This window comes from Cupressus sempervirens, chromosome 2 (genome assembly GCF_028749045.1).
Source record: "Cupressus sempervirens isolate cs-2001-9-10 chromosome 2, ASM2874904v1, whole genome shotgun sequence".
Classification (NCBI taxonomy): Eukaryota; Viridiplantae; Streptophyta; class Pinopsida; order Cupressales; family Cupressaceae; genus Cupressus; species Cupressus sempervirens.
The window spans coordinates 32,211,388-32,233,915 of NC_143119.1; the positions used below are offsets into that span (position 1 = coordinate 32,211,388).

At 39.6% G+C, this 22,528-nt stretch overlaps 1 protein-coding gene across 12 annotated transcripts in view; it reads left to right on the forward strand.

Moving 5' to 3' along the window:
- LOC149570935 (uncharacterized) overlaps window positions 1-22,528 on the forward strand; it is a 281,257-nt gene that overhangs the window by 119,897 nt on the left and 138,832 nt on the right. For all 12 annotated transcript variants that reach the window (XM_089812482.1, XM_089812484.1, XM_089812492.1 and 9 more), the window contains 4 exons: window positions 20,810-20,866; window positions 21,013-21,121; window positions 21,218-21,319; window positions 21,434-21,498. In XM_089812482.1, the coding sequence (XP_089668608.1) occupies window positions 20,810-20,866; window positions 21,013-21,121; window positions 21,218-21,319; window positions 21,434-21,498 (333 nt within the window). The remainder of the gene's footprint in view (window positions 1-20,809; window positions 20,867-21,012; window positions 21,122-21,217; window positions 21,320-21,433; window positions 21,499-22,528) is intronic.

Below are 22,528 nucleotides of genomic sequence, written 5' to 3' on the forward strand. Positions count from 1 at the left end.
TGGTGGACAATAATTTATCCGGCGAACAAAATGGTCACAGTATGGACTTGGTGTCGGGTAAATCAACCCTTCATCCAACACGCTCTTGACCGTCCATGCTAACTTTTCCTTCACGGACGGAGACACGACTCGGAGGGAAACAACCAACCTTTGAAGAGATGCAAGAACAACTGAGAGAAGACTGGAAGAATGCAAATTTTGAAGAAGATATATCCTACAAAGATTATGCAGATCTGAGAATGAGATATTCGGGAGGCGGAAATAGAGAATATTTTAACAATGATTTCAGAAGAAAGTTGAGTAAAGTAAATTTGTTTCCATTTGACGGATTTGGTTCCATATTTGTGCAAGTGTGGGTAATGAAGGCTGATACTTACTTTTAGTTGAATCGTATGCCAGAAGAAGCAATCAAATTTGCGGCACTGCTTCTAGAGGGAGTTGCGCATGAAGGGTGGCATCGCGACATTATCATGCTGGGGCATGATCAGATAAATACTTATGTAGAATTCATTGAGAGATTGATAGATCGATTTTTCGGTAAAGATCTGGAACTCAATTTCAAAGATTCGGCACAGTTGAGACAAAATGGATCAGTTGATCAGTACATTGTGGAATTTCAGAAACTCTCTGTTTTGGTCACAGACATTTCTGAAAGAACACAAGTAGTACTCTTCATGGATGGACTGATAGAACCTTTGAAAGGTTAGGTAAAGTGGTTCAACCCTGCCACCTTGTCGGAGGCTATCATTAAGGCACAGAGTATGGCATCATCATCTGCATCATCCTCTCAACGTTACTCATATGCCAAATTGTCGGCATTTTTGAGGGCAAATAAACCTCCACCCAGGAAGCCATCGTTGGACGAAGCTACCAGATAGGAACTCCGAAGGAAGAAACTATTTTTCAATTGCAAGGGAGCTTGGGAGCCTGGCATAGATGCCTTGGAAAAGGGAAGATCCATTACATTGAGGTCTTGTCCGATGATGAGGACGAACAGGAAGAAGTGCCCGTTGAAGACAACCAACATCACGACGACATCAGCATGGTCAATTTAAACCGTACGGAAAGATTTGCAGCTTTGGTACGGCGTGAAAGAACTATTTCCCTAGTTGGTAGCCGAGGTGCACAGATTTTCGTGTACGGGGAACCCTCCAAGGACAATGGGTCACGGTGATGTTGGATAGTGGAGCCATTCTAAATTTCATAAACTCATCCTTAGTGAAGCGAAGAAGTCTACCTACAGAGACGCATGCAAGCTGTTAGGTCAAGGTTGCCGGAGGGCCTCTTCTGCCCTGTATGCAGTTGCACCTTGTTCCTCGGCTAAGTATCACAATGGAAAATCACACGGTGCCTGAGGATTTCTTCATAGTAGACGTGGATGACATGGAAGTTATTCTAGGCATACAGTGGATGGAGACACTTGATTAATACACTCAGAGTTTCAAATGGATGGACTTCACTTTTGTTGTCGATGCAAAGAAGGTTATCCTCCATGGAATGGCAAATGAAGGTTCGAAGGAAGTTTTTGCACATTGGATGGAGGCAATTTTTCGGCATGATGATGTTGCTTGGGTTGCGCATTGTTTTATATTGGCGGAACCTATAAAAGGACATCGAACACCTCTACATGATGATGAACTTCAAAATATTTTGAGTAAACATGATAAAGTTTTCATTGACATTCCTCTTGGCATACTGCCTCATTGAGGGTTTAAGCATAATATCGAGTTGGAAGCAGGAGTCAAGGTGGTCATAATCACACCATACCGGCATCCAAAGAAATTCAAAGATGAGATCAAAAAAACAATTCAGGAACTGCTAGATAAAGGATGGATTCGACCCAGTTCCAGCCCTTTTGTGTCATCTGTAGTTTTGGTCAAAAAGGATGGGACGATGTGCATGTGTGTGGACTACCGTGCGTTGAACAAAAATAAAACAAAGAAGAGATGTCTCATTTGAAGGATAGATGAGTTACTGGATGAGTTGCATGGTGCAGTCTATTTTTTGAAAATAGATCTCCATTTCAGATACTATTAGATCAGCATGAGGGAGGAAGATAGAGAAAAAACGACCTTCCATTGCCACTACGGACATTACGAGTTTTTGGTCATGCTGTTCAGATTGACAAACGCACGTGCTACATTCTAATCATGCATGAATCGCATTTTCAACAAACAACTGCATAAGTACTTATTGGTATTTTTTGATGATCTTATTTATAGCAGGACATGGGAGGAGCGCCTGAAGCATCTGAATGAAGTCCTAAAGATCATGGAGGAGCAATCTTTGTTCGCCAAGCAATCCAAATGTGAATTCGGCATGACAGAAATATTGTACCTGGGGCATGTTAGTAAATACGGAGTTCAAGTGCATCAGGAGAAGATTCAAGCTATCCTTGATTGGCTTCCCCCAAAATCACTCACAAATTTGCGAGGATTTTTTGGGCTATGCAGTTATTCTTGGAGATTTGTCAAAGGATTCTCTCAGCTCAACGCACCTTTGATGGATTTGACAAAGAAGGGGTCTTCCAGTGGAGCGAAAAGGCACAACTCACTTTTGAGAAATTGAAAGAGGCAATGAGCACTTGTCCCGTACTTGCATTACTTGACTTCACGCAACCATTCATTTTGGAGTGCGACGCGTCCGGAGAAGGCATTGGCGCAGTACTGATGCAGGATAGACACCCCATAACTTATGAGAGTAGGAAGCATACGCAGACAGAACGCCTCTATTCCATCTATGACAAAGAGATGTTGGCCATCGTACATGCACTAACCAAGTTCCGATAGTATCTGGTAGGTTCCAAGTTTGTCGTGCGCACTGATCACAATAGTTTGAGATATTTTCTGGAGCAACAGGATTTGAACAAGTGGCAACAGAAATGGGTAAGCAAAGGTTCAGGCCTTTGATTTTGACATTGAATATGTAAAAGGAAAGAACAATGTGGTTGTAGATGCTTTGTCCAGAAAGCCCACTGTCTGCTTACTAACCCAAATTTCAGCAGATTGGAAAGCACAATTCTTGGTAGAATATTCCAAAAACACATTTTCCTGTGAGCTAATGGATGGCATCGCCAAGGATGACAGGTACAGAGTAGTAGATGACATCATTTACTATAAGAGTTGGATATTCCTAGTACCTGAATCTAAATTGAAGTAGAAAATCTTGGAGTTACATGACTCACCTTTGGCAGGACACCCAAGCTTCCTCAAAACGTACAGAAGTCTACCGGAGAGGTTTTCATGGAAAGGATTAAAAGGGGACGTGTTGTAGTATGTGAGAGAGTGTGCGGTTTGCTAACAGAACGAATCTGAACATACTCTGCCTACCGGTTACTGGAACTGCTACTAATTCTAGAACATAAGTGGGAAAGTATGTCGATGAATTTCATAATGGGGCTTCCCCAGGTGAATGAGAAGGATTGTATTTACGTGGTGGTTGATAGGTTGACAAAGTATGCACATTTCTTCGCCATCCCCTCAAAATTTCAGCCTGCAGAAGTTGTCGAGCTATTTTTTAGAGAAGTTTTTCGTTTGTACGGGTTACTCCGAAACATTGTCAGTGATCGGGATGGGCGATTCATTATATCTTCTGGACATAACTGTTTCGGATGGTAGGGAAAAAATTGTCACCAAGTACTAGTTACCTTCTGCAGATAGACGGGCAAACAGAGATTGTGAACAAATGGCTCAAAGGTTACCTTCGGAACTATGTTTTGGCACAACGAGCGTAGGTCAAATGGATCCATCTCGGGGAATATTGCTACAATACCACATATCATATGTCCATCGGAATGGCACCATTCAAAGCTCTAAATGGGTACAAACCCCTTTCCTTCATTGACACAGTTCTGGGAGACAACCGTGCACCAAGGGCGAGAAACTGGCTTTAGGAGGGACAGGATATTCTGAGATGCTTGAAGGACAATCTATAGAGGGCACAAAATCAACAGAAGATGTACGCCGAAAGACACAGAATGAAGAGGAGTTTCAAAGTAGGTGGTTTGGTTTGTCTCCGGCTCCAACACTATCGACAATCCTCATTGAAGGAGAAAGGAAAAGAAAAACTGAAACCCCGATTCTATGGCCCCTATCGTGTAACTCACCACATTGGGAAAGTTGCCTATGAGCTGGAACTTCTGGAGGGTATCCGTATTCATAATGTCTTCCATGTTTCTTGTCTGAAGAAAGCCATAGGACAAAACGTCACAGTTGCTACTGACCTCCCACCATTCAATGAAGAAGGCAAGCTCATATTGGAACCGGTCGAGATCATCGAAGTTCGTGAGAAGACTTTGCAGAACCACACTATGAAGGAATATTTGGGGCGTTGGAAACACTTGCCATTGTACGACGCGACATGGGAAGGCGATCACATTCTCCAACACTCGGCATTGCAATTGCTTGAGGACAAGCAAATTTTGGGACGGGAGGACTGTAATGTTCCCATTATAAAATAAATCATTTACCAAACTTTTGTAACAGGCCAATTGATTTAATATATCTCGGGCCCATTTTTATTTCTATTTCCGTAGTTTGTGTTGCCGTTGGCTATCTTTGTACACCCTCAGAAAGTTTCCCGATGGGTATTTAAGCACGGCTTGTAGGCAGTCTTTAATCATGCAATTTGAATTATTTCTTTGTATTGCGAATTCCAGTTGGGATTCTCTGTTGTTCGGCATTTTGAAAGTGAAAGATCTTCCCTACTTGGCTTTTCGATTTCAGTGGGATTCGATTCTCACCCTATTCCATTCTGTGTATTGCTTGACTCAAATGTGGCAAATCAGAGCATCATTTTCTATGTGGAATATAATTATTTGGTACAAGTGTGTATCTGTTCGATCTCTGATTATCTGCAAGTTATTCTTGTTTTAATATATATTGCTTGTGTTTGAGACAGCATTGCCAAACTTCTCCATTGTCCATCATCATCTTCATTTCATTGTTCGTCCTCTTGTCATCGCACGAACATACAACCTCAATTGGTCTCACCCTCTTTATACATCCTTCTGACTCCCCTGTGTGCTACCGTACGGACATCACAATTCCGTACGACCATACGGCCTGCTTGTCCCCTCCCCTCACCATACTTCCATTCTCCCTACATTCATCATACGACATCCTTGTGCCATTGTACAACCTAGTTACTCACCATCGTATGACATATATCCACCTGCACTCCACATTGTACTGTCTCAATACCGTACGACATGCAACCATTCCCATACGGCCATTGATAGCCACTGTACGACCAAGTGCAAGGGTCCGTATGATCAACATTCCATCCTTACAACCCTCCTTGTATAGTTGCCTGGTCACACCATACACCCCAGAACTGTATGACCTTCTATTCCTCTGCACAAAGCGAAAGAAAAATCATTTTTTTTAGAGAAGACATTGGTAAGGATCATTACACATTGAAGCTCTCTTTGTCAAGGTTTTATCCGTCAGGAATTTAAAAGTGATTGTTATGGTTGTGTCAGTGGGTAAGTTTATGCCAGCATCAATGTTTGTGTGCATGACCATACCCAAGGAGATTTTTGAATATAATGACATGAAAGATTGCATCAATTTGTGTCATTGGGATCTTGGTGAAGGCTACGACAATATTTATGTCAGAGTGGCACAGCGGATGCTTAATGACAGTAGAGTCCAAGGGAGGTTTGATGACAATTCACTCATTTTGCCTGCATGTTTAGTTTGGGATCCTAGTGACTCAAGATACGATAATGTTTATATCACAGTGGCGCAACGAAAGTTTGATAGCAATGTAGTGCTGCAGAGGATTGATGTCATTTCACTTGTCTTGCCTACATGTTTGATTTGGGATTCGGGAGCTGTTGGTGTTTCATCAGATGACAGACAATCTTTGGGCAGCGAGGATTTGTCATGTTCCCAAATTTTAATATAATTTTTTCAATTAAATTAATTAATTAATTGGTCCCAGAATTAAATAATATAAGGACCTTTAATTAGTTACTTTAATTAAATAATATGGCGCTCAAGTTAATATTTGGATTTGTGGTTTTGATTGATTTAATATATCTTGGACCGATTTATATTTTAGTTTCCGTTGGTAACTGTTGCCGTCAGCTATCTTTGTACACCCTCGGAAAGGTTTTCCTCGATGGATATTTAAGCACGGCTTGTAGGTAGTCATAGATATGCATTCTTGATTATTTCTTTGTACTGCGAACTCCTGTTTAGGGTTCTCTGTTGTTCGTCATTTCGAAAGTGAAAGATCTTCCCTATTTGGTTTGTGTGGTTTTGGTGGGATTCAACCCTCACCCTATTTCGTTGCCTGTAATACTTTGCTTGGTTTTGGCAAGTCGGAGCACCATCTGTTGGGAAATCAAGAATTGAAGATTGTTTGTGTTTGGAGCTCTGTTATTATTGACCATTATTGAATCTATACTTGGTAACAGCTTAATTGTCTATACGTATTTACTATCTGTGTATCTTAGACAGATGATAGCACACCATCTTCCCATACTTTCCCCTTCGGCCTCCAGCTTGTCTACCCCTTTGTACGGCTAACTAACTTGTGCTCTCTCACCGTACAAATATTTTGTTCCAACCGTACAGGCATTCTGTTTCCATCGTACGGAAACACCTCATCTACCATACATCAGCCTCCTCTACCACTCTAAGCTCACACCTTTTGTTGCCCTCTTCCGTACGGTTACTTGCAGACATCGTACGACCACTGTCTCTTCTTTTGCAGGCTGTGTAGACATCGTACAACCATTGTAACAACTTTACCTTACAGTCCCTTTTTGGCACACCCTCCTTGTTCATATGGTCATCCTTAGTAGTGATCCTCTGTACATCATAGAAAGCAAAGGGCCAGAGACTATTTGGGAACATTACACTGGTATCAGAGCTTTGATGCTGTAGGCATTGGATACCATACAATACCGTTTGAGTTGCATTCAACTGGCATCCGTAGGTTAGAAACACTATAGTGGTATCAGAGCAGAAACCGTTGGGAACATCTCTGAAACTGTTTGGGAAAGTGGTCGTGCAACATGAGCAGTAGCCGCGTAGCACGGGCAACTGAGGCCGCCCAACACGGGCTGTGATTGCCCAGCACAAGAGCATCTCCGAAACCGTTCGGGAAAGTGGCCGTGCAGCACGAGAGCATCTCCGAAACAATTTGGGAAAGTGGGCGCGCAACACGGGCTGTGACCGTGCAACATAGGAGCATCTCCAAAACTATTCAAGAAAGTGGCCACGCGACACGGGTAGTAGCCGCGCAGCACGGGTAACTGAGGCCACGTAGCACGAGCTGTGACGGCGTAGCACGGGAGCATCTCCTAAACTGTTGGGGAAATTTTCGAAACTTTCGGAAACATTACCAAAACCGTTCGGGAATATTACAGATTGGGGGAACCCTTACCTCTCCACAACACGACCTACCATCTCCATAGGAGATAATTGATTTGGAGGTTAATAAATCACCAATTTGACCAATAATCATGGAGTTGGTGAAGATAGACTTTGAGCCCCCGAGAAAGCCAGACTATACTAGAGTTAGTCATTGAGCCTACTGAGGAGATGCTCGCGACAGTGAGTGTCGAGAAGGGCCTTGTATAGGAGTGTAGTAGGATGGAGTCTAGAGAGGGTGACATGGAGCATTACCTGCAAGAGGTGGTCGCAGGAGCTAGGAGGGTGATAGCATCTTCTCGGTTACAGACTCAGGAGGAGGTGATAGAGGAGTTAGAGAGACTCTTGACGTTTGTACGAGTAGGATGCTCAGAGGAGTTTAAAATTTTCTACGAGTCTAGGTGGTGGCCTACAAAAGAGTCACTTACCATGTTGGAGAAGTGGACACTCTAGAAGAGTCTAGGAGGACTCGAGTACTTGCTTTGGTTAGGTAGATTGGGCAAACCTTCATGGAAGGCTACTACGCCTTGTGGTGCTTAGAGCATGTCTCAGCCACATGTGAGACAACTAGGACGGAGTTGTTGACTAAGTCATGCATAGTGAAGGGTGAAGTGGCTTGAGAGAGGGAGGCATGGGCCACAAAGAGGGTAGATATGGAGGTAGAGAGGGAAACCATGTAGGCAAAGAGGGAAACTATGTAGAGAAAAACAAAGGGAGAGTCCAAAGTCTGGCAGGTAAGGAATTTCAGCATGAAGAAACCATCGAAGACCACTGGATGAATGCAACAAATGACTACGATGTCTGTATGAGGGATTATTGTAGGATGACTTTGTATTTGGCGGAGAAGGCTCAAAAGCTCCAGATTCTATTGCAGATACTACAACAAGACTCAGGGGAGCTGCTCGACCCTTTGTTCAACGCAGACAAAATTGGAGAAAGGCTCATAATGAACGCTGAGGTTGACAAGGAAGAAAATGATGATATTAATCATCAGGCGAGGCACGTCATCAAAATGACGTAGGATTGGATCAGGAAACCATTTAAACTTGATCTAATAGAGACAGTGGTCTTCCATGCACAAGCCCGCCCAACCAAAGGTAGAGGGAAGAAGGTCACTATTCCTACCTTTGTAGCCTAGTCACCAATAAGGCCGGAAACAGTATACCAACTTGGCTGACCGGTTGGATACTATCACCCTCCGGAGAAGAAAGGAAAGGGCAAAAGAAAACGTGCAAGGGCCAGAAGATACTAGAGCTTCCCAAGTCCAGATAGACCCTTAATTGCCATGGTTATTTTGCAATAAAATTATGCTTTTGGATTGTAGTGATTCTTGCTTAAATGTGTCATTCGCATTTGGATTGTAGTGATTCTTGCTTAAATGTGTCATTGTTTTGTAAATTTATGTTCATGGAATCATGATTGAGCCAAAAGTTTATTGCTTTGTTTCTGGTTGTGCGATCTTTTTTAGTTCTGGTGTTTGCTATGGTTTTAACGAATTCCATTGATGTATCTAGCTCTAGAATAAATTATCGAATTGTATTTGCATAACTCCTTGTCTTGCATGAGCGCACTTTCCGTGGCTTTGTGATTTGATGAAGAGTGAAATATCATACGATTATTAAAGTTTCCCATCGACATTTTTGATTAATGACTATATATAGTTCCTTACATGCGGGGAATCAACTGGAATTTGCCTTGTTCGTACGGTAGCCAAAACCAATGAATGGTGTAGGGTGATAGCAAGTTGTTCATACAATGAAGTTGGAATGGTATGTCCATATGACGAAAAAATTCAGTTCGTGCGGGTGGAGCATAAGTCCATGCAGTGGGGAAAATGTGATTGCAATGCTCCACCCGGTGGGGAAAATGTGATTGTACGATGATGTTGGCTAGGTGTCATATGATAATGTGGAAGGATGACTGTATGGCTAGGGAATGTGAGGTGTTGGCCTACGAGAAATTTATGGTGATGGTGTACGATGGGGTGATGGTTGTTGGTGGGTTGTACGACTGCTCGTCCGTACAGATGAAGGTAAGATCTGCGCCAAGGAATAGTGGAGTGTGTGTGCCTTCCACGATGCCGAATCCATTACAAGTTAAGACAATCGCCAATAACAAACATAAATCAACACAAATATGGACAATGTAAATCATGTAAATATATATTAGCAGACAATGATGGTGCTCTAGATGTGCTAGACCCGAAGTAAAGTAATACAAAGAATCGAAATAGGATAAAGGTTGAGTCCCACCAAAACCAAACTAGCCAAGTAGGGAAGATCTTTTACTTCCGAAATAGTGAACAGCAAAGAACTCCAACAGGAATTTGCAGTACAAAGAAAATGATCAAAAGAGCATGACAACTACTACCTACACGTCGTGCTTAAATACCCATCAGAGGAGCTCCCGAGGGTTTAGAAAGATATCCGACGACAATACCTATGGAAACAATAAAAATGTGTCTAAGATATTAATAATCAATTGACCCATAAACAATGCTTTGATTATTTATTTATTTTATGATGGGAACAATATAGTCCTCTCGTCCCAAAATTTGCTTGTCCTTAAGCAATCGCAATGCCGGATGCTGAAGAATGCATTCATCTTCCCAAGTTTCATCGTCTCGCAGCAAGTGTTTCCAGCATATCAAGTATTCCCTCAGGGTATGGTTCCGTAGAGTCTTCTCCCATACATCAATGATCTCCGCCGGTTCTAACACGAGCTTCCTTTCTTCATTGAGTGGTGGAAGATTTTTGGTTACTGTGATGTTCTGTCCTATGGCTTTCTTCACGCAGGAGATGTGAAAGACGTTATGGATGCAGCTCCCTTTTGGAAGTTCCAATTCATAGGCATCTTCACCGACACGATGAGTTACACAATAAGGACCATAAAAACATGGCTTCAATTTTTCTTTCCATTTTGCTTTCAATGAGGATTGCTTGTATGGCTGGAGCCTGTAATAGACCAAGTCTCCCACTTCAAAACTTCTCTTGATTCAATGTCTATCGGCATAGATGTTTTGTTGATTCTGTGCCCTTTGTAAGTTTTCTTTCAAGAATCTCAGGATGTCTTTCCCTTCTTGAAGCCAATCCCTTGCCCTAAGTGTGTGACTATCATCCAAGATCAGGTCGATAAATGAAAGGGGTTCATACCTATACAATGCTTTGAAGGATGCCATCCCAATGGACATGTGATAAGTTGTATGTAACAATATTCCTCTAAATGCATCCATTTGATCCATGCCCATTGTTGGTGAAATGTAGTTCCGGAGGTAGCCTTCCAGCCATTTGTTCACAATCTCTGCCTGTTCGTCCATGTGAAGGTGGTAGCTAGTACTTTGCGACAATTCTGTTCCTGCCAACCGAAACAATTCTGTCCAGAAAATACTGAGAAACCGACCATCCTTGACATTAACAATGTTTCGGGGTAACCTGTACAGCTGAAAAACTTGTAAAAGTAAGTCAGTTACCTGTGCGGCTTGGATTTGAGGAGATGGGAAAATAAATGTGCATACTTCGTCAATCTGCCAACCACCATAAAGATACAATCTTTTGCATTTACCTTAGGAAGTCTAGTGATGAAATCCATAGAGATACTTTCCCACTTTTGTTTTGGTATTGGCAAGGGTTGCAATAGCCCAACAGGTAAAATGTGTTTAGATTTTTTTTACTGGTAGATTGTACATTTCTGTACTGTACTGCAAAACATCATCTTTGAGTCCCTTCCACGAGAACCTCTCCTTGAGCTATCTATAGGTTTTGAGAAACCCCGGATGTCCGACCAAGGGTGAGGGATGTATTTCCTTCAAGATTTTCTGCTTTAGTTTGGATTCAAGCACTAAGTATATCCGCTTCTTATTGTAAATGATGTCATCCATCACCTTTTATCGGTCGTCTTGACTGTTGCCGTCCATTAGCTTACATGCAAATGTGTTTTTGGAATATACCACCAATAAGTGTGCTTTCCAGTTAGCTGAAATCTGAGACGAGTAGATAGTGGGTTTTCTTGACAGAGTATCTGCAACCAGATTGTTTTTTCCTTTTACATAATTAATGTCGAAATCAAAAGCTTGAATCTTACCCATTTTTGTTGCCTCTTGTTCAGATCCCATTGCTCCAGAAAATATCTCAAAATATTATGATTGGTACAAATGACAAGTTTTGCATCCACCAAATATTGTCAGGGCTTGGTCAATGCATGCACGATGGCCAACATCTCTTTGTCGTAAATGGAATATAGGTGCTTAGCTTGTGTAAGCTTCTGACTCTCATAGGTTCTAGGGAGTCTATCTTGCATCAATACTGCGTCAATGCCCTCTCCGAATGTGTCACACTCTAGAGTGAATGGTTGAGTGAAGTCAGGTAAGGTGAGAATCGGGCAAGTGCTCATTGCTTTTTTTAACTTATCAAAAGTGTGTTGCTCCTTTCATTCCACTGGAAGGAGCCTTTCTTAGTTAGATCTGTTAATGGTGCACTGAGCCAAGATAATCCTTTAATAAACCTCTAGTAATAACTGCATCGTCCAAAAATCCTCGCAACTCAGAGAGTGATTTTGGTGGGTCCCAATCAAGGATACCTTGAATCTTCTCCTCATGGACTTGTACTCCATATTTATTGACAATGTGCCCTAGGTATAATATTTCTGTCATTTTGAATTCACACTTTGAGTGCTTGGCGAACAAGGATTGAGCCTCCATGACTGCTAGGACTTCTTCCAAATGTCTCAGGTGTTCATCTTAGGTTTTGTTGTAAATAAGGATATCATCAAAGAATACCAACAAGTACTTATGCAATTGTTTGTTGAAGATGTGATTCATGCAAGACTGAAAAGTAGCTAGTGCATTCGTTAATCTGAACGGCATGACTAGGAACTCAGAATGCTCGTAGTGACAATGAAAAATTGTCTTCTCCACATCTTCCCGCATGCAGATCTGATGGTACCTAGAACAAAGATCTATTTTAGAAAAATAAACTGCACAATGCAACTCATCCAACAATTCATCGATCCTAGGAATACAATATCTATTTTTTATTGTCTTCTTATTCAACGCATGGTAATCCACACACATGCGCAATGTCTAATCCTTCTTTTTTTACCAATACTACTGATGATGCAAAAGTGCTACAGCTGGGATGGATCCATCCTTTCTTGAGCAGCTTCTGAATCATCTTCTTGATCTCATCTTTGAATTTTTGGGGATGGTGGCAAGGCATGGTGGTAACTAGTTTGGTGCCAGCTTCCAACTCGATGGTATGCTCAAAACCACAATTGGGAGGTATGCTAGGAGGAATGTCTATAAAAACTTTATCATGGGTACTTAAGATAGTTTGAAGATCATCATCTCGGTGGGGTGTCTGTTGTCCTTTTATTGGTTTTGCCTAAACAAAGCAATTTGCAGCCCATGTATGTCATCATGTCAAGAAATGGCCTTCATCGGCTGTGCTGAAACTTCCTTCGGTCCCTCATTGGCCATCCCATGGAGAACCTTCTTTCCATCGACAACAAAAGTGAATTCCATCGGCTTGAAACTTTGTGTGTATTCATCTAGTGACTCCATCCATTGTATGCCCATAATAACCTCCATATCATCCAGATCTACTATAAAGAAATCCTCTGTCATAGTGTGATTAGCCATAGTAATACTTAGTTGGGGAACAAAGAGTGTCCAGGGTAAAAGTGTTCTTCTGGCGACCTTGACCTAGTACCCTACGTGCGTCTTTGTAGGTAGACCTCTTCTTTTCACTAAAGATGAGTTTATGAAGTTTAGAGTGGTTCTGCTATCGAGCATCACAATTATCCTCGGTCCTTGAATTGTTCCCCATACTCGCAATGTCGTACATTTCAGGCTCCTAGCTAGGGCGATGGCTCCTCCACGTCGTACCAATGCAATGATCCTCTTCGTAGGGTTCAAATTAACCATTTTGGAGGCCTCTTGTGGGTGACCGTCCGTTGTGGCTAGAGTCTCTTGATTGTCTTCATTATCAGACATCAGTAACGACCTCGATGTAGTGTATTTTCCCTTTAGCGAGGCATTTGTGCCCAGGTTCCCATGACTCCTTACAATTGAAACATAATTTTTTCCTTCGGAGCTTCTGTTTGGTAGCTTTGTCCAATGAATGCTTCTTTGGTAGAGGTTTGTTATCTTTGTCCCTTGGAAATACTGACAATTTATAGTGGGAGTTACCTCGAGAGGATGATGTCGATGATGATGCCATGCTTTGTGCCCTTTTTACAGCCTCCGAAAGGGTAGAAGGATTCAAACCTTTTACCCAACCCCTCAGGGGTTTTGTCAGTCCATCCATGAAGAGCACTATCCGTCTCCTTTCAGAAATGTTTGTAACCAAAACAGAGAGTTTCTGAGGTTCCGTGATGTATTAGTTGATCGATCCAGTTTGCCTCAATTGTGCCAATTCTTTAAAATTAAGTTTCGGAACTTTACCATCAAACCGATCTATCAATCTTTCAGTGAATTCTTTATAAGTATTTACTTGGTAATGCCCTAGTGTAATAATGCCATGATGCCACTATTCATGTTCTACTCCCTTCAAGTGGAGTGCTGCAAATTTAATTGCTTTTGCTTTCGGCATTGGATTAAGCTAGAAGTAAGTATCAACTTTAATTACCCTTTCTTGGGCAAATGTGGATCCGGATCCGTCAAATGGTGACAAATTTACTTTATGAAATATCCCAAATGGATATTTGTTCTGCTGCTGCTATGATGTTTGATTATATAAATTATATTTTCCTGGAGATTTTTCTTTGATCTTATACAACTAGACAGAAGTTGTAGAAGGATGTTGTTTCTTTATTTATTTTTCAGAATAAAGGTATTACAGTGAACAAATAACAATAACTGATAAAATAGAAGTGATAGAAATCATATGCAACAATACATACTAATTTGGAAATGATTCTAAAATCATATCAGCAGAGTCTGATTTATTTCAAAATAGTACCCATATAGATGTACTTTAAACAAGGTTGCCACTAGTTGAAGATGGGAACTGGCTACAACCAAACAAGTTCAAATGATAAGCTCAAGCTTCTGCAATAAAACAAATCCAGTTTGTTGCAAATAAACACCCTAGAATTCCTCACGTGAGTTGCTATAAGGAAACGCCAGGCTGAACCAAAGTGGCCGCCTTCCCTAAAAATCCACTACCTGCAAAGTGTGACTGCAATACTAGAAATCGATCCTCTGCCTTGATCAAACTGTATGCATAAGAACCTTCGAATCTGATCTTGTTGAGGGCTATATCCCAACAAATCTGCTCTCAGCTCTAGGGTTTGCGTCCTAGGTGAGGAATGCTCTTCCAGAGCAATGATGTCCAAAATAGGTTGACAAAATGATAAAAGATACTCACCTTTAGGTTACCATCTCCATATATTCCCTCTCCAAGGCAAATTGAACCCTAAAAGAATCCTAAAGTGGATTTCATTTGAACTTTATAATATAACATTATTTTCCCAATAAAGGCATCCTAATAGAAGGAAATCATTACTTTATTAATGACAAATAGCTCCAAGCATCAAATAAGTTGCGGCAAGTGATAATCAAATAGTAGAGACTGAGCTCTTTCCAATAAGCTATCACAGAATGGAAAATTGATCCAAATAGAGCCAAACAACTCCTTATTACTCCAAAATTGCTAAACACTAAGCCTTATTTAAATTATTAAAATGCTAACTTAGGAGAATATTTAAATATATTAAAATATTTCCCAAGTAGCCATGGAACAACCCAAATACCTCTAAAACATGAAACTAAGTTTGTCACCTGCCTATGACTGATGTTTGACAACCTGGGCCAACTGGCAGTCTCACCCTCAAATCTAGGGATACTCCTAAAAAATAGGGAACACACCTAAATCTCCTGAAATTGAGACCAGGGGGTGATCTCATAGAACCTCAATTCTAGAAACATCACCACCTCCTAAAAGGTAGGAATGTCTTACAATTAAGGAACTACCTCCTAAAATCAAATAACTGCTCTCAATTGATCTACTACTGCCAGTAATACCAAATCTGGATGTTGAAAACCCTGACTGAGTCCCTGATCACCACTGTTAGCCTATGAGACTCCATAATAGCTTAACTCTCATATCACTGCTAGACAGAGCTAAAGAGGGGACATGGCACTTTACTCAACTTTCTTTTGAGATTATTGTTAAAATATCCTCAATTTTCACCTCTGTAATATCGCATTCTCAATTCTGTGTAATCTTTGTAGGATATATCCTCTTCAAAGTTTGCATTCTTCCAGTCTTCTTTCAATTATTCTTGAACTTCATCGAAAGTTGGTTGCCTTCCTCTATGTGGTTCCTCCATCCGTGGAGGGAAAGTCAACATAGATGGTTGAGAGTGTGTCGGATGAGGATTTGCCTTTCCTGAAATTGAGTTGGTATTGTGACCATTTTGTTCCCTAGATATCTTATTGTCTACCAATTTCTAGATAGTTTCTTCCATAAGTCGCTGAGTGTCATTGATCTGTGCGTGATAAATCGAAAGATCCCTCAATAGTGCCATGACATTCATAGGAGTGGGTTCTTGATCTTCCATTCTATTAACTGAGTGGGATCCCTAGCTATAAACTTTCATTCATTGTCCATAGGTTGGTGGTATCTTTGGCTCTGATACCACTATAATGTTCCTATGCCCATCGACCTTAGATTTCTGGTTAAAGAATGTATATACTTCCTTGCATGTGGTGAATCAATTGGAACTTGCATTGTTCGTACGTTAGCCAGGACCAATGAGTGCTGTATGGTGATAGCAAGTTGTTCATATAGTGAAGTTGGAATGGTATGTCTGTATGGCAAAAAAATTCAGATCATGCAGGTGGAGTGTAAGTCCATACAGTGGACGTAATGTGACCGTTTAGTGATATTGGCTAGGTTTCTTACAGTAATATGAAAGGATGTTTGTACGACTAGGAAATGTGAGGTGTTGGCATACGATAGAGGTATTGTGATGGTGTACGGCGGGGTGATGGTTGTTGGTGGGTAGTATGGCTGCCCTTCGATATGGATGGGGATAGATCTGCGCCAAGGAATAGTGGAGTGTGTGTGCCTTCCACGATGCCAAATCCACTACGATTTAAGAGAATTGCCAATAACAAACATAAATCAACACAAAGTTGGGCAATCTAAATAATGTAAATTGTTGATAACAATTGTTCAATTGTATATTGTCTTTGATGTTACACAAAATGTCAAGTCTTTATGAGTCAGTGTCTGCCGAGCTCGCTCGGGCAATGAAGATAGTTTCCAGTGCCTGCTAAGCATTCTAGGGATAATCATGTTCAAAGACAGCATTTGCCGAGTTCAGTAGGGCATCAAAGGAAGTTTGCAGGAAGGCAGTGTCTACCGAGTTCACTTGGGCACCAAAGAGAAGTTGGCATAGAACCAGTGTTAACCGAGCTCACACGGTTGCCAATTTAAATTCAGTTCAGGATGTAGTGTTAACTAAGTTCACATAGTTAACAAAAGAAGTTTGAAGAAAGTCTTTTCTGAGTTAGTGTTGACCGAGTTGGGTCAGCTAACGAAGAATTTTCTTGAATCAACATATTTAGTTTGATGAATTTATTTGTTAAGTTGAACTGACTTAAGGGATGAATATTGAATATTTGTAAGTGTATTCAAGCCGACTTGACTAGGCAAAAGATATAAGGTCAAGTTGTGGGATTGAAAGAGAGAAGCGTGGGATTGAAAAGATAAACCAAGGAAGCGAATTGGAAGGATAGCAGAGTATCCAGAGTTGACCAAGCTGCAAAGTTTTATATGATCAAGGAGGATCAAGTATTCAAGCCAGAACAGAGATTTGAAATCAGCAATATAGTTGCATTAGCAATTAGGTCATATCATTGTTACTCTCTCATAATTGTAGCAGTGTAACAAATCTCTTAATAGAGTTAGCTTGACAACTATTTGCCAAATCCTCTAACAAGGCCACTCCTAATAGTGTGATTAAATCCTTTAACAGGGTCACACCTAACAATGTGTTTTGTAACCTTTAATAGGGTTGGCTTCTAATAGGGCTCACTTCAGAAGCATGAAAAACAATAACTAGTTGCAATTGGTGGTTTTTCCCAAATTGGGTTTCCACGTTAAATCCTGGTGTCATATGTGTTCATGTTATTTGCTTTATGTTTCTGCAACTAATTTAATTGTGGTTAATAACATTAAACATCTTAAGAAGCATTTATTTTAGTAATTGCCGAGTAAGTGTTTGCCAAGTGATTCAGTGCTGAGTTACAACAGTATTTTTAGTTTCAACAGAGTTTGGTTTTGATTTGTATTGACATCTAAGGGATCTGGGATTTATTTTTGTGGTAACTAATTCACCCCTCCCCTCTCAATTACTCCTCTTATCTTTCCAACTGTAAATATATATTAGCAGACAATGATGGTGCTCTAGATGTGCCAAACCTGAAGCAATGTAATACAGAGAATCAGAATAGGGTGAGGCTTGAGTTGCACTGAAACCGAACTAGCCAAGTAGGGAAGATCTTTCACTTCCGAAATGACGAACAATAGAGAACTCCAACAAGAAATTGTAGTACAAAGAAAACAATCCAAATCACATGACAACTACTACCTATATGCCGTGTTTAAATACCCTTCGAAGGAACTATCGAGGGTTTACAAAGATAGCCAACAGGAAGGCCTACGGAAACAATAAAAATGGGTCTGAGATATATTGAATCAATCGGCCCATAAACAATGCGTAGATTATTTATTTATTTATGACAAGAACATTACATTAGATGGAGGAGGCTAGGGAAGATAAGGTTGTGCTAGAGTCATGCGTGATGAGTTCTATGGAAGAGCTCAATGCCAAGGAGAAATAACTACTAGAGACAACTATGATGGTGTAAAAGAAGTTGGTCGTAGATTGGGACTTGCAACTCAAAACACAATAGGTGTACGAGTTGCAGGTTCGCTTATCATTCACTCCACTACCCTTATCCACCACTATGACATCAAGGACGCACTCTTAGCTTCTCCCATCCTGATTTTCTTTTCTCTTTTGTACAATGTAGTGTAGGTTTCACCACCATTCGATTTGGATTGTATGTCGTTAGGAGACAACTTTCTTTTTGAGGGGAATGATGTTGTCGGGTATAATGCTGTGTTAATGGCTGAGGGGTAGGTAGTTATGTTCGTAACGGTTCAGATCATCATTATCATTGCTGTCATTGGTGTTGTCTGTATCACCTGATGTAAACCTTGACTAATATTAATGGAATATATGGCGGTTCTCCGATGTTGCTTGCATTTACTTATATCTATTATAACTCTTATTCAATAGCATTAAAGTACCTATAGCTATAGGTGGTAAACAAAGTGCATGGTTGTAGCTGTATAGTACATAAGGCAAGCTCTCATCCCATGTGCAAGGATGCTTGTAGTGATACATTCGCAAGATATGAGTAATCATTCAATTCACCACCTTTGTCTGCCCATCTATTTGATGATGGAATGTTGTGGACCCTGTCAACTTTGTGTCCATTCTAGCCCATAGTTAAGACCAAAACTTACTTATGAACTTGCTATTGCTATTAGAAATAATACTTTTTAGCAAACCAAAATGAACTTAAACATGTTATAAAAATAGCTTGGTAGTGCACTCCGCAAAATCATTTTAATAGGTCAGCATGATAGCCATTTTAGAAAATCTATCTACCACCACGTATACACACTTGTGTCCTCGTCTTGTAGTTGCAAGTCTAAAAATAAAATCCATTGAAACAAAATGCCATGGTTTATTAGGAATAGGCAATGGTAAATAGAGGCTGAATTTTTGATTTATAGGCTTTGCAATTGCACAGGCTGCACAAGTTTGTACATACAAAATATGATTTTTAAATTTTTTTTCTTTTTCCTTTTCGATGTTCCTTGACACTCTGGATCAATTACGCTCTGACACAACTGTAATGTCACCACTACCTGGACTGATGTAGGTTTTATCCTTGGCAAATAAACCTGCAATAGATGTTACTATTACACAAAATATATAGGTAAAATTATTAGTAAAAGTAAGATATTATCTAATTACTGCAAATTATTTATGAAGTATAAGATTCTAAATTGGCCAAATTAATCCCCTTCTTAAGGAGAGATTGTGATTAGATACTTAGCCCTTGGGGGGCTTCTTCTTGGGGCTCTAGTTGTACTTTTACAACTTAGAACAACTCTCTAGCTAAGTACCATCTCCTCACTTTAGTTTAGGCTAGAAAATTAGGCTAATGTAATGTCCCCGATTTAGCAGGTTTCTGGATTATGGTTTTGTCAGCTTATCATTGTGACCCTCGTGAGATGACGTTTCGATTTGGGGGTCTTTGTTGAGGAATTACTATTTTGGGAATTTACCATTTTGGTCTGAGCACTTGGGAGGATCCACGTCAATGATCAGAGGCGTTAGTTTGTCATTTAAGGAGGATGTTATTCATCATTGAGGTTCTGCAATACTGGAAACCTGCCGTATATCTTCTCCTGAGGCATTTGTGTTTCAAATCTGTTGCTACAGGCATTTGCGAGTTGGAGGATTTGTGGAGCCAATACATTGTGCAAAGTGAATTGAAATTCAGGTTCCCATTTGTCATTATTTTTACAATTGAGCAATCAGATTTATATATTTTGTTTCATAGTGGTGAGAATTTGTATTTAGTTTTCAGTCATTTCTTCAAAGCATTTTTACTTAACCAGAAAAAATACAAAAAAAAAAAAAAAACATTTTTTCAAAAAATTACAAAAAATGGAAAGCACCAAAGAAAATACAAGAATACCAGTTGTGTATGAGCATTTCAGTTAGAAGCCAGTTCAGGTCTTTACAGCTAACCAAGCTCTTGGAGAGATTACAAAAGAAGAGGGCCTTACATTTTTTGGCTAATTGGCAAATTCTTCAAGAAAATGTGAGTATACTTTCTATAGAATAAGTATAATTGCTTAAAAACCTTTGTCAAACACAAAAGATTGATTGAAAATTATAGAGGTATAATTTATTTGGAATCATTTCTTATCCATTTAATTATCATTATTCTTAATCAACAGTTATGCACCAAAATTCTGTTTTTTTATGCCTAGCAATAGGAAAAATTATTCTACAATTTATTTTATTTTCCCTAAATTGTGATGGGATCTGTGAACATAATACTGGCATTTAATTAATTAAAAATTTGAAGGTTTCACCAAATGAAAAGTGCATTCTTCTCATTTAATTTCTCTTCTGCAATGCTAAGCAAGGCCTACGATGATTTACATTAGATAGTGCATCTCCTACTTATTGGTTTCCTGATAATGTATAAATCTTTATCATCCAAATTGTAGATGGAGTGTTAAGAAAAGTATTAACAATTGGCTATTTAAATGTTTTGCTCAATTTGTTCTTATCCTGACTGAAATGTACTCATGGACATTCTACAGTTTGTTGCGGCTAGGTACTGATTATATTGATCTTTATCAGATCCACTGGCCTGACCGGTTTGTTTTGAATTTCTCCTTATAATTCATTTGTTGGACGATTTCTTGAATTTTTCTGAATATATTTGCACTTAAATACAACAAAATTGTAAGGTAGTTATGTTTTAAACATTTCTTTTAGCTTTATATTGGATCCATAATTGCAGCTATGTACCCATGTTTGGAGAAACAGAATATGATCCTACACAGAAATATGCGGCAGTGCCAATAGAAGAGCAACTAGAAGCTCTTGGGAGGGCTTTTAATGCTGGGAAGGTATGTATGCATCATGATCAATTTTAGCACCTTATCTTGTTGTTTCAGTATAAGTTATTTTGTTTGTGCTTCCACAATGACTGTAATGTCTTGCAGATCAGATATGTTGGGGTTAGTAATGAGACACCTTATGGTGTAATGGAATTTTGCAGGCTTGCTCAATTAATTCCCCATTACCCAAGAATAGTGTCAATTCAGGTAGGTAGAAGTTGGGGAAACAGTATTCCGTGAGGCAATAAACTGATTTTGGTTTGAAACATCTTAATGGTTTTTCTTTACTAAATAGAAATTTCTGTGTCTTGTTGGAAACAGAATGCATACAACTTGCTTTGCAGAAATTTTGATGCAGGTTTAGCAGAATGCTGTCACCATGAGAGGTAGTTCACTTTTTTTTACAGTGTCCTTGACTGTACGTGTAATGAAATAAAGATGATTAAATGATGGATTGCAGCATAGTTAATATGAATATAAAAAAAGAGATGGTATGAGAGTTGTAAAGACTAAGTGTGAGTATATAATATATCTATGCAAGGGAGGAAATATGACTGGAGAGAATCAGGACACATCCCCCCAAAAATGGACCATTCTATGTAATAGATACCATAAGAACTCCCTTCCAGAAATGCTTTCTCCTCAAAGCATTGGAAACAAAAGACACAAATTCATAAATAACTGGTTCTCCCATGAAGCTTCTGCCTTCCATAAAGTTTTCCATAGAAGGCTTTGATTTATGTTTCAAAATGTTTTTTACTTCTCAAATAATTCACCTTGTGCCAATCTGGAATCTCAAACTGAATTGGAGATTGTAAGAATTTGGTATAGCTCTGATACCATGTAAGAATTTGCCTAAGGCAATAATTCAATATCAAGATTTAAGAAGCTCAATAGATAGCACAAGAGAGACAAATGATGATCAAATGAGAATCTCAATAATGATCAAAATGATAATGGATATCAGATGATTAAATACACACTAGAAGTGCTTGTAAATAAAGACAACTAGAATGACTAGGAGTCAGCAAAGAGATAAAAATCACAACTAAGCATATGTCCACCAAGAGTGGATTATCCTCCATTGAGCACAGGAGTTTGTGCGATGATGAGAGGATAAGTTTACATAAGTGTATCTCAAAAAGAGATGTTGTAAACACCATGTGCTCAAATAAGTTGCTAACTCCTGTGTTGTCAACAAGACAACTCATGTGACTATGCATATTCCTAAGTAAACTTAAGTAAAGTGTAATAATAATTAATTATTTACACTAGTAGAGATGATTTTAAGTTTGTGGCACCCATTTTGGTTAGCGGACCCTTTTCTTAGTAGGTATTACAGTTCCATCTTTTATTGTTCTTGATGGAAGATCATTGCCTAATCATTGCCATCAATTAAGCAATTCATCTTCTTGT